The 12,231-nt window shown below is 29.7% G+C and overlaps 1 protein-coding gene across 2 annotated transcripts; it reads right to left on the bottom strand.

Annotated features, from left to right (window-relative positions):
* Positions 1 to 236: 236 nt before the first annotated feature.
* LOC100789532 (B-box zinc finger protein 32) lies at positions 237 to 1,417 on the bottom strand. 2 transcript variants are annotated; one of them, XM_006592342.4, is made up of 2 exons: positions 658 to 1,417; positions 237 to 594 (listed from the first exon to the last, which is right to left on the bottom strand). In XM_006592342.4, the coding sequence occupies exons 1-2, from the start codon at positions 1,134 to 1,136 to the stop codon at positions 534 to 536; spliced, it is 540 nt and encodes a 179-aa protein (XP_006592405.1). In that variant the 5' UTR covers positions 1,137 to 1,417; the 3' UTR covers positions 237 to 533. The 2 variants fall into 2 exon arrangements, with proteins under 2 accessions (XP_006592405.1, XP_003539886.1); XM_003539838.5 differs by having other exon boundaries at positions 237 to 576.
* Between the last annotated feature and the right edge of the window lie 10,814 nt (positions 1,418 to 12,231).

Here is a 12,231-nt window from a genome sequence, read left to right as displayed (position 1 = left end):
TAAAAGATTGATTCTCAAAATTTTAATAAAAAAAACAAACTTTATAACATAATGTTTATTTTTCTCAACGTTTTCAATTATTATTACTCCAATACCGGGCACGAAATTGCTAGGTACACCCTTTTTAATCATTCCGTTCATCATGTCATAATTCAATGGGTCAATACTCAATTAATTAGCTTCATGAAACCCAAACAAGAGATAAGCAAATCATGAAATGATATACACAAAATATATATAAAAAATGGAGATTTTATATATATATATATAAAAAAAAAGTTACATCAAGATGACATCGCAATGTTTACCTTAAAAAACTGATAAAGGAAAACTCCACATTAATACTACACAACAATAAACCTAGTCAAAAACCAACAGTGTTATTGTAACTTGTAAGCGGTTAGATTAGAAGTTAATGATGAAAGAGCTAAAAAATATCTTGGTCGATCGTACGGCTGAGAAAACTCTTACTTTCCCCATCACGAAACGACGTCGTATGCCACACCACTCTTTCCTTCAACGACAATTCTCCGTCACACGCAACCTCCGTTGAGACGCCCAACCCTTCTCAACACCCTGATTTCAAGCGACAAACTAAAATAAGTAAATAATAAATAATTATTCCTCGTTCGAAACAAAAATAAAAATAAAACAAACCTGGGATCAGGATCGGAAGAAGCATCGTCGTCGTCCTCGCGCTGTCGTTTCAACGAGGATGTTGTCGTTTCCTGTTCCGAGGCGGAAAAAGAAGCAACGTTGTTTTTGCACTCCGAGCATTCGCTGCCGGAGGAGCTCGACGGCGGCGGCGGCGGCGGCGTGGAGGACCACGGCACGACCTGGTTGTCGACATCGTCGTCGTCCTCGGTGTCTGGTTCGTCGTCATTGCCGGCTTCGCTCTCTTCCGTCTCTTCCGCGGCGGCGCAGCGGTCGCAGACGGAGGCGGCGTGGGCGAGTGAGGCGCCGGAGGCCTTCCAGGGCGTGGGAGAACGACACGTGCGGCAGAGTAGGGTTCGCACGTGCCTCGCGACCAAGAAGTTGGCGCTGTGAACCTTAGCGTCGCAGTCCCAGCATAAGCTAGCCTGGTCCGACTCGCAGAAGATCCTCGCCGGAACTTTACACAGTTCGCACTTCTTCATCTCACTCACGATCGTTTCGAAGCTTGTTTGGTGTTTTATTCTCTTCTTTTCTTTTCTCTCTCTCACTCTGGGATTTTACTTTTAATTTTTATTTTCTCTCTCCGTTGATGAGTACTACTCACTGAGGAAAGAAAAGAAAAGCAGAGAAAAAAAGAACGTTTAATCGTCGGCGAAATTTATAAAGAAGAAGAAATTCCTAGTTTTCCGTCGAAGCCCCAAACTGCCCCTCTGCTGCTTCTCTACTAAACAAAGAGCGTTTCATATTTTCCCTTTGAAAATCAGCAATGCGTTCATATTGCAATTAGAGTCTTATCTAGAAGAATATTTTAATTTCAATTACCTAAGTTTAATTAAAAGTAATACTCCACATTCGCAAATTTAAAACAGACATGAATCATAATAATTTATGTTTCTTAATAAAATTATTTAAAGTTTAATCCTGATTTTCTAAATATTATGGTTAAAAAAATATGAAAATGCTGCACATATGTAAAATGGGTCAAGACTTTAAATTTTGAATACAAATAAAATGCAAACTTATTTAGTTAAATTTAGTCGTAACTTGAGTTACAATATGGATTTATCCTACAAAAATTCATTAAAAAAAACAAAACAAAAAAAAAAGCCAAACAAGAAAGTTTGGACTTCATTTTAAAAATTCAAATTGAATTTTTTTTTTCCCTTCCAACCCACTATAGCTTACCACACACACTGGCTACTGAGCCAACCCACATGGTCGAGTTAACTATTTTGCCACTCCTTATGCCATCTTTATTACAAATTAAGAACTTTATTTTATATATTACCCGTTTAAAAGGTTTACAAATTAATAAAATTTATGATAAATATAATTTTTAAGATAATTACTGTAAAAGTCAAAAAAATATTATATATATATATATGTATAATTGAGATTAAATGATAGTATATTTGTTTATATTATTAATACATTTACTATTTACTTATATTTGAATACTTCAATCTTTCTGAGTGATAAAAAAAATTGAATACTTCAATTAGTTCGGTTCCTTTGGTCACGGCCGGTATCGAGAAGAATTTTCCCTTGTAACTTTCTTTGTTTATTTATTTTTCCTTTACGTAATTAATATATGAGTTGAATTATGTATAATTCTAGTTTATAGAGTAGTTTCTGTTAAAAAAAATTATAGAGTAGTTGTTGGCAGCATGATAAAAAATTTGACTAACGCTCCAAATTTAATAAGCCATTATAATAATACAATGCCAAGTACATGGAGTATGATTATGAAATAGAATAGGTTAGCTTTCCTTAGCCTTTTTACCTTTGAAAATTACCAATGGAGTGCATCTTTTAAAACAATTACCAGCTTGAGATTATTTGATGAGTATGGTTTTCTTTTATTTTTGACTGAAATAATTTCTAGCAGTCTTTATGAATAAATTCTGGTAGTTTTGGACAGACAGAAATATTTTTTTAAAAAAAGAGCTGAAATTCTATGTATTGTTAGTGCAAATAATTTAATTAATCAACTAATTAGAAATATAATGGATATATATTTTATTCACCAAATAATAATAATAGATATATCTTTTAAAATAATTACTATAAAATTTAATAAACTTATTCTACATATTAGTTTGTAATTGAATACTAATATATATTTTTAAAATCATTAAATTAAATATTTACTAATAAAAATAAGAAAAATCATGGTTTTCAAGTGAGACTTATTCTAAATTGACATTTTTTCTTTTAAAAAAATATAAATTAGTAATTTTAAAAGAAAATTACACAGATGTTGTAAAAAAAAAGAAGCTTTTATCAGTGTCAAAGACTCAGAAAGAAAATCTATGTGTTTTAGTGTTTAATAAATACAGTATTTTGTTTAAAAAATAAATACAGTATTCATGTGTTTAGGGAAAAAAAAAAAAAAAAACTGGTCGGATTCCATCTCTTTTGGATGCATTTCCAGAAGGGGGAAGCTTTTGGCCTTTTACAAGCTATGTTGTGGTTAATCATCGATTGGGGCTTCCAATCTATTACTTTTGAAACAGATTGTAAGTTACTAGCAGATAATATTAACCGTGGGACTGTTGAGAATTATACAGAATGTGGCATTCTTATCGATCACATTAGGGAGATATTTGCTGTTTAACATAATTTCAAGGTGCAATTCGCTAGAAGAGAAGCAAATGGGATGGATCATCAAATGTGAATTCTAGTCATTATTTTTCATTGTATTTCTCAATATATTAATAACTTCATTTTTTATAAGCTGGTGTAGTATAATTTTTAACAAATAGTGTTACCCTTTCCTTATCTTCAAGAACTAGTAATTGGTAAAACCCCTAATAGAACACATTTAAAAAGCCCTACAATAATATCACAATATCATAATTTTTGGTGTGTATATATATAAATTGTGAAAATGATTACACACTCATAGTATAAATTTTTTTACATAATCATCTAATTATAATTCATTATGTATGATAAATTTATTGACTTTTAAAATAATTATTTTAAAGTGATTTAGACGATGATCTATAATTGAATCAAAGTATAAAACATTCAACTCTCTCTATATATAACCCAAAGATCCTTTTTAAAAAAAGCATAATGGACATGAAAAATAAGCAGACTATACATAAGGAGTCTTGTCTTAATTATATCATCCTCAACTCGAACTTTTGTTACACAACGGTGATTTTTGGTCCCGAGATCATTGATGTCTTTAGATTCATTGGGATAAAAATTAATTCTACTTGTGATATGTGATTATCGTTGATCTAAAAAAATTTTACAAGTGGAGGAAATCAAACGCGAATTTCTTCATCAAATAAATCGTTCCATCATATGTGAATATAATGAGATTTTACATTATTGCATCAATTATGAGTTACACAAGACTATGGCTGGTTATATTATTATAAAAAACAAACATAAAGTTCTGTATTTTTTTTTCCTTTTTCTTGTTTTTCAGAAAATCAAGAAACTACTTTTGGTCCAATAAAAAAATATGATAGTTTGTTTGATTTCTTTAAGTAAGGTCTCAAATTTAAACTTTACAGATAAAAAAGATAAATATTCATTTTTGTCCTTGAATTCATTAGGCGCTGACAGTTAAATTCCTAAAAGATGAAAAATTAAAATTTTGTTTTCAAATTTGCAAAAACTGCAACAAATTAATCATACCAATAGTTTTCTCCATTAACTCAAATGGTTGTGCCTATATAACACTTTCGGTAATGATATAGCAACTTATGATTGTTACATGTCAAAAAATTGATTTTTCGATTTGGTCTTTGAACTTAGCAACTTATTGTCATTTTAGTCCCTAAATTTAATCACTTATTGACATTTTGGTCCTTGAACTTTACACGTACTGTCATTTTGATCCCTAAAAACACTTTTAAATTTTCAATTAAATTTCATGTTACATGAAATTATTAACATAGACATTACTAACAATATTCTATAAAGTTTCAAACCAGATATTCTATAATGTTAGATTAATTAGTTAATAAATCTATTTTATGAAATAATGTTAATGACGAAAATACAATTAAAAAAAATTGTCCCATTATAATGTTTGAGTATAAGAGGACATGAAAGTCCCAATCTATTGTGTGTGTGTGTGTGTGTGTGTGTTTGGGATGATCAAACCATAAGTATGTAAATAAGCACATGGATAAATAAAAATAACAACATTATATTAAAAGATAGTTTAGAATCATTACATCAAAGAGAGTTTGGGTTGCAGGGCTCCCAACAATAGGTGGTTTTTAGTCTCTCATTCTCATGTGAGACTTATAAAAATAAAGGTGGGATGAAAGGGAACAAAATGCAAGAAAAGTGGATTGAAACGGATCGGCCAGAGTTCCAGAAATGGATTTTCCTTGCACCGACTGCTTGTTTTCCTCTGCTTCACTTTCTCAACTTCTGTTGGCTTCCTTCGTGTCTAAGGAAACAAAATATGTTTCCTTTCCTTTTATATGCCTCACCAACCAATTGGTCAATCAGAGCTCTTTAGTGCCCTTAGCGTGACTCTCGTGCTGAGAATGCATTTCCAGTTGGATCAAGTGGCCACACACTAAGTGCAGGATGCGCGCTTAGCACGCTTGCTCGTGACAGCTGTCTTCCAATGTGGCTCCTTGTGCTAAGCGGTTAGCTTGGACTGAGCGGTTATGACTCGCTGAGTAAGGAGGTTGCACTGAACGCGACACTTCTGATCATTCATCCTCTTCCATGTCTCTGCTACAATTCAACTCTACACAAAATACAACAAAAATTACTTTAAAATCATTAACTTTAGTATCTTGTGAAGAAAAACTTAGAAGAAGCTAAGTCCTATTGTTTTAACACAAAATAAACAATAAAAGATAAGAAAATAAGACAATTGTTATGTGATTTTAATATACAAATAACGTATGTATAACACCTATCAATTCTCAATGGAGAAGATAGTTGTCCTCTGTCATGTTAGAGTATATAATATATGTGACCTACAAAATTGAGTATAAAATATAGTTCGATTATATTAGTCATGTTCAAGTATAAAAAAAAATACAATAAAAGATAAAAATAAAAATATCTAATTTCGTCTTAAATTTTGATCGAATTAAATGATCAATTTTGTATCTTTTTGCTTTTTAATTTCCTCCTTATATAATTAACCAACTTTTAAAAATAAATTATTTGTTAGTATCTATATATTTATATAATTAACCAACTTTTAAAAATAAATTATTTGTCATGTTTCTTTATTTTCAGTTCAGTTATATTATTGTTTACACTGTTGTAATATTATTTGTTAGAATTTTAACTTAATAAATATAATAAATAAATCAATAGTGATTTCTAATATAAAATAATATTCTTTTTATACTTGACAAATATTTTTCATTCAATTTTCATTGTCATAAATAGTTGTTATCATTATAAAAAATATCATTATGCTAACAATTTATATATAGTGTGACATCTAATTAAGAATTTAAAACTGCTTTCAGGAATCAAGATGATAATATATAGTTAAGTTTATGGACGAAAATATTAATAAGTGATTTTTAGAGACTAAAATAGTCATAAATTGTTAAGTTCATAAATAAAATAAAATAAATAAATTTTTTAACATGCGACAGACAATCATATAGATAACACGTGATAATTAGGTGTGAATGAGACCTAACAACTACCAACTATCATGTCATTATTGAAAATGTCACATAAACTAACTAAATGTCTAATAAATTTAAGGATAAAAATTAATGTACATCCTAATAAATATAATTATATAGGTGGAAAGATGTCATTTAAAATGACTAATTAATTTCTCTGATGAAATTTATTATTGATGAAATTTATAAATACTTTAAACCATTTTAATCAATAATAGGTTAAAAAAATAAGATAATGATTTAAAAAAGATAAAATAAAAGATATTATTGGTGTAAGAGGACAAAACAAAAGGAGGCGTGGTTTTGTAATGTAGGGTGATAATTGTAAAACGAAAATCTAGGGCAGTGTGGTATGTAGAGTAACCATGATGAAAGGACCTGCAAAGCAATGGGGTGTGTGTGGTGTCAGGCAACGCCAGGTGTATGCTCCAGAGGGAACACGAAACCTTTTTTTTGTGGTCTGTAAATACATTAATAATGGATAATAAACAAACATCTCCCTCAGTTTCAATGGTTCCTTTCTTGTGGGCGTTGAGATATTTTTGTGTGAATGTGAAGCGTCGTCTACGTGGCACACGAGATTCCGATTTGCTTACGTGGCAAAATATCATTCACATGGTGGAGGCTCCATCATGAGGGATTCGCGTGATTTTGATTTCGCTTGTTGCCGCCACCTCTCACGCGCTTGCCGCCTGCGTGGGTGACGGCAATTATATATAAATATATGACTTTATCAAATTATACTTGCTCAATTTTTTAAAAGGAAAAAAATTAAGAATTTATACTTTTAATATATTTTTTAAAAAATTGTAATTATAATCTACTAACTCACTTTTTTTCTAAAATTTCATACGTATTTATTAACATGCATCCACTTATTTGTGAGGAGAAATATGTTAGTAAGCTAATTATAATTATAACTTATAAACTTATTATGTAAAATAAAAACCTTGCTAACTTATTATTCATTTGATTATCTTATAAATTTATTTGATGAAAATAAAAGTATTTAATGAACAAGCGTATCTCTCTAATCTCTAATCATTTTTTCATTTATTACTTCAAGTAACATTTAAACTTACAACTTGTTATTTAACATTCTTTTTCATATTTACCCTGATTCCTTAATAAAATCCTCCATTTACGGTCTCATTTAATAATATATTATTTTTTGAAAAAATGTTTAATACTATATGACTTGACTTAATTGTTATGGTATTTAACACTTACTTATGTTTAAAAGAAAATGTTAACTATTGTATTTAGAAAATTAATTAAAAAATATTTTTATTAAGATACACAATATAATACTTTACATAATTTTTTTACGTTATCTTATGATTTGTATAATAAATATATTTTTTAAATTTTTTAACAAATATTTTAATAACACAAACAAAACCTATATTTAAATTCAATCTTATTTAAGAACCATACCATTACAGGTAATATTTTGTAGATATGAATTGAGTCTTGATTTAATTATAATTAGATCCTAATTAAGGAGATGGAACAACGTTGACCTTAACGATCTCTTGTGAAATAGTACCAAACGTGTGGTTTGAGACTCAGAGACAGCCTCCCAGGCATGTACGGCATTGCAAATTGTGTTCTCCCCCATTTAAGAGACGCATACAGTTTACTCTAATTAGTAATTACTTCTCTGATTCTCTCCATGATCATGTCACATTGACTTGAAGTTGAAGAAGAAAACCTTTATGGAAGGCTTACAACTCAGAGCAAAGTCCAAGCATTAGAGATCAGAGCTTTGAACGACTATTATTTAGTTTAGGGTTTTTTTTTATAAAGGGTGATTATCTTTGTTTGGTTTTACAAATACATTAAAAAATCTTTTTGCTTTTGAAGATAACTTCACATGTAAAAATTATATATGTAGAATCTAAGGCTAATCCATTTTCTTAGTACTTTATTAATTTTTGACACCTTTAAAATATGTGAAAATGAGGATAATTTAATTAAATATATATTATTGTTTTGTTTATTTTTATAAAATTTGATAAAAATACTTAAATTAATATAAAATAATATAATATAATGATTTAGTTGCCAATTGTTCCAATTCATATAAAACTATTAAATAATATAAGGATGATGAGTCTAATTACATTAAATAGTTGAATGGATACAATATAAACAAATAGTTGAATGGATAATAATAAAAGGATAAAAGATAGAGATTTATATAATATTTTTTATTTGATTTTTTTCTCATTGCATTTGTTTCTCTTTTTTTGCACATATTTTTTGTCCATTTTTCTTCTTCTTAAAATTACTAAAAAAAATAAAAATAAAATAGAAATTATTTAATGATATTTATTTTTAAAGTTTATAAAAAAAATTTAAGAGTGGATATGGACATAGATAGGAGAGAACAAGGAGAGAGAGAGAAGAGAACAATGAAAGAAGGTACGTGATAGAGACATAAAGAAAGAAGAGAGTGAGAAACCAAGTTTTGTTTCCTAAAAACTCACTTATCTAACTTTTTCTTCTTCTTAAAAATAACTACTTATTTTCCTCTTCCTCAAAAAAGTTAAGCTATTTATTTTTTAAAGGTTTTTTCACCAACGTATTTTGCTCAAAATCGTATTTTAAAGAGAAGAAAAAACAAAAAATAAAAAAGGATAAACACTACCTCAAAGAATTATTCTCAGGCACACCATGCCATGACTATCAACTTTCATGTTCATTATCTCTCCTTTTCTTTTTATTTTTTTGGGGTCATTACATGTTCGTTATTTATAAACAGGTTGAAAAATTAAGCATTGGGCTACGAAGTACCAGTTTAAAGGATACTTATTGATTGGCGCTTAAGGTTGGGCCTGCTCGGGTTTGCAGTTGGGGTGTTGCTAGGTGCATCCAGCATTATTGCTGGTGCACCAACACTTAAGGGAAAAAGATTGAAATACTCTTGATTCATAAGCCTTTTACGAATCAACTTGATCCATAGAAGTCTTATGGGCCAACTTGATCCGTAAGCCTTTTAAGGATCAGATCGACTTGATCCGTAAAAGACTTAAGGATCAACTTGATCTGTACGATTTACAGATCACCCTCACGCACACTCATCACAAATGCGAAGAAAGTGCAGGAGCAATTTTGGCATTTTTAAAAAATGCTGGGTGCACCTAACAACACCCTTGCAGTTGCATCATGCGGTAAATAGCCAGCGGGCCTTGCTACTGGCACCTCCAATTAACTATTTAAACTCCCGTCTTTCCCATTTTTGCATTAAATCCACTTTTGGTCCTATAGTTTTATGTTTATGCTGTTTTGGTCCCTTAAAGAATTTTATTGCACATTTAATCCCTCAAGTTTTTAAAATTTAATAATTTTGATTGAGTTATGATTTATCACCAATTCTTTATTTGTATTACTAAGATACTGATATATGATAATTCGACACATTGTTGACATGAAAATTTTTAGTATCATGTCTATATGTTAATGTCACATCAACATATGTGTTAAATTATTATATCATGACATTCAACAATTTTTATTAAAAAATTAATTAAGACTAATGATGGACAAATATTGCTAAATTTTTTAAAACACAATAGACTAAACATGCAATATTTTGTTTTGAGGGGCCCCAGTTCCAAATTCATAAAACTATATGCAAAGTTGGATTTAAGCTCTTTTTTTTTTTTTTACAAAAATATCCCAACTGAAACTTGTTTTCAGTGTGTCGGTGAGGGTGTGAATTCAAAGCATACCATACAAATTTGTATTAATTTTTTGATAAAAAAAATAACATAACGAAAACAAATAATAAAGTTTTTCCAAGAAAAATCCAAACAAACACTAAGTCATACATAACAATCTAAATAAGAAATTTCTTGATCTTGCCCTTACAGTGTACTCCGGAAGAATAATATAAGATAAGCTCTAGTGTTTAACCTTCTCTCCCTAGCTTTTGTTTTTTTGAGAGAACCTTCTCTCCCTAGCTAGCTAAACAAAAAAAACTATTAATAAGTTCATGCTGATTTATTATTGACACATGATACACGTAATGACTAGTGCTTTGTACGTAATTTAATTTTTCTTGTACAGTAATGGCCATTGTTGTTTTCTTCTGAACAAAATATGGGACCAGCATCAGACTAAGTGTGTTCATCTTGTCTTAGTGTCAGTCAATTAATATTAAAAGTGTTTAACAGCTTATGTGTAGCTTGCTAATAATCTATTTATAATATATAAATATATAAATTGTAGCGTGGCCATGTAAGCAATATTCAACAACACAATTTTGCCACATCAGTTTTTCAGCTTAGTTGTCTTAATAACTCTATTTTAATTTTCATCAATCTTAATAATTATCATTTTTCATAACTTCCATTTCTAATTAATCCTTATATCCACGTTCTAATAGAAACATGGACGACCCTCTCTTTCTTCTCATTTTTCATTTATTTTCCTTATCCCTAAAGCTTTCTCTCTATCGTTATGACACTGAGAAAAAAGGGAGGCAGATACTTAACAGAGAAAAATGAATATAAATGGGTTCATAGAGGCTTTTACAGAGCTCTACAACACCTAATCACCTATTATTCTTTTCTCCTCTCAATCTATTTGACACTTTCTCTATCATTATATGATGTGCAGAAGAAAAAAAGGATACAGCTGCTGAAGTGCATAAATGGGTATAAACATGTTGGTTGACAAAGGCTTTTGCAACACATAATCACCTATGCTTTTCTCCTCTCAATCTATTTGACACTTTCTCTATCATTATATGATGTGCAGAAGAAAAAAAGGATACAGCTGCTGAAGTGCATAAATGGGTATAAACATGTTGGTTGACAAAGGCTTTTGCAACACATAATCACCTATGCTTTTCTCCTCAATCTATCTCACACCATACGTATTCATTTCACACACTAACTCCTCAATTTTTTTTATTCTTTTCTTTGATTTCTAATTTTTTTGCTAACTTCAAATATTTTTTGTCTATTTCTTCTCCTTTTTTCATTTCCTTTTCCTTTGTACTCCGTCAAAAGTTCATGATCAGGACAAGTTTAACTCTTCCATAGGATAAACTCTTCAACCATTTTCTTCTCCCTCCTTGAAGAAGTCTTAACTGAAACAATTGGTAATTAACCATTTTTTCTTTTGTTGAAAATCAAATCAAGCAGTCTCTCTCGAGAAGTCCTTCATAAGCACTATTATCACCAAGGTACCACTGGATGTCATTGTAAGTTTCTTCATTCGACACTTTCATGTTCTTCCAATCTACAAATCTGACTTCACTAATTCTGGTTGCGTAATTTATAAGGAGCAGGGAGAGTTTGAAAAGTAGTTCACCATTTCCATGTTTTGTGAGGTATATAAAGTTGGAACTAGGAAAACAGAATTGGAGGAGCCGTGGCTTATGTGCATAACATTATATTATGTTAAAAGATCGATTATTAGTTATACTTTTCATATTCAGATATAGTATTAAGTTAATAATATAGATATAGATATAGGAATTGGAGGTTGTATATATAGATGTATATTATATTATGTTTAGTTAAAATAATTGATATATGTATGCCTATTAAGTATTGAAAGTAGAAACGTTGCCTCACCTCATTTTTGGGTTTCATTGCCTTGGTAGATATATATTCCTTCTTCTTTTGACATATAATTTTATTCTCTCTAAAAAGGTTTTAAATTTTATGAGATTTGAACTTGAACATATGCTTGTGTTTTTTAATACAATAAAATAGAAAGAAGCATGGCATTGTCTTTTATATGAGGGGGCATTGCACAAGGTCATGAGGAAGCGAACATCATAAAAATTACAAAGTTAAAAGTGAAGGATATTTTCAACTTTTTTATGCCATTTGCACCAAATTTACAGATAAATTTTACTTATTGTGTCTGAACATTCACATTCAAATTAATTTTAATGTCAAACATTTTTATATAT

Source organism: Glycine max, chromosome 12 (assembly GCF_000004515.6).
Source record: "Glycine max cultivar Williams 82 chromosome 12, Glycine_max_v4.0, whole genome shotgun sequence".
In the NCBI taxonomy this organism is placed as follows: Eukaryota; Viridiplantae; Streptophyta; class Magnoliopsida; order Fabales; family Fabaceae; genus Glycine; species Glycine max.
The sequence above is the reverse complement of the archived record's forward strand: the minus strand, read 5'-3'. Positions and strand labels throughout refer to the sequence as shown.

What these genes read in the sequence shown, in the direction of transcription:
- LOC100789532 (XM_006592342.4), bottom strand. Translation starts at nt 1,136, where the DNA reads ATGAAGAAGTGCGAACTGTGTAAAGTTCCGGCGAGGATCTTCTGCGAG. An exon ending in TCTTCCGATCCTGATCCCAG is followed by an intron (nt 595 to 657) that starts GTTTGTTTTATT and finishes TACTTATTTTAG; the next exon opens with TTTGTCGCTTGAAATCAGGG.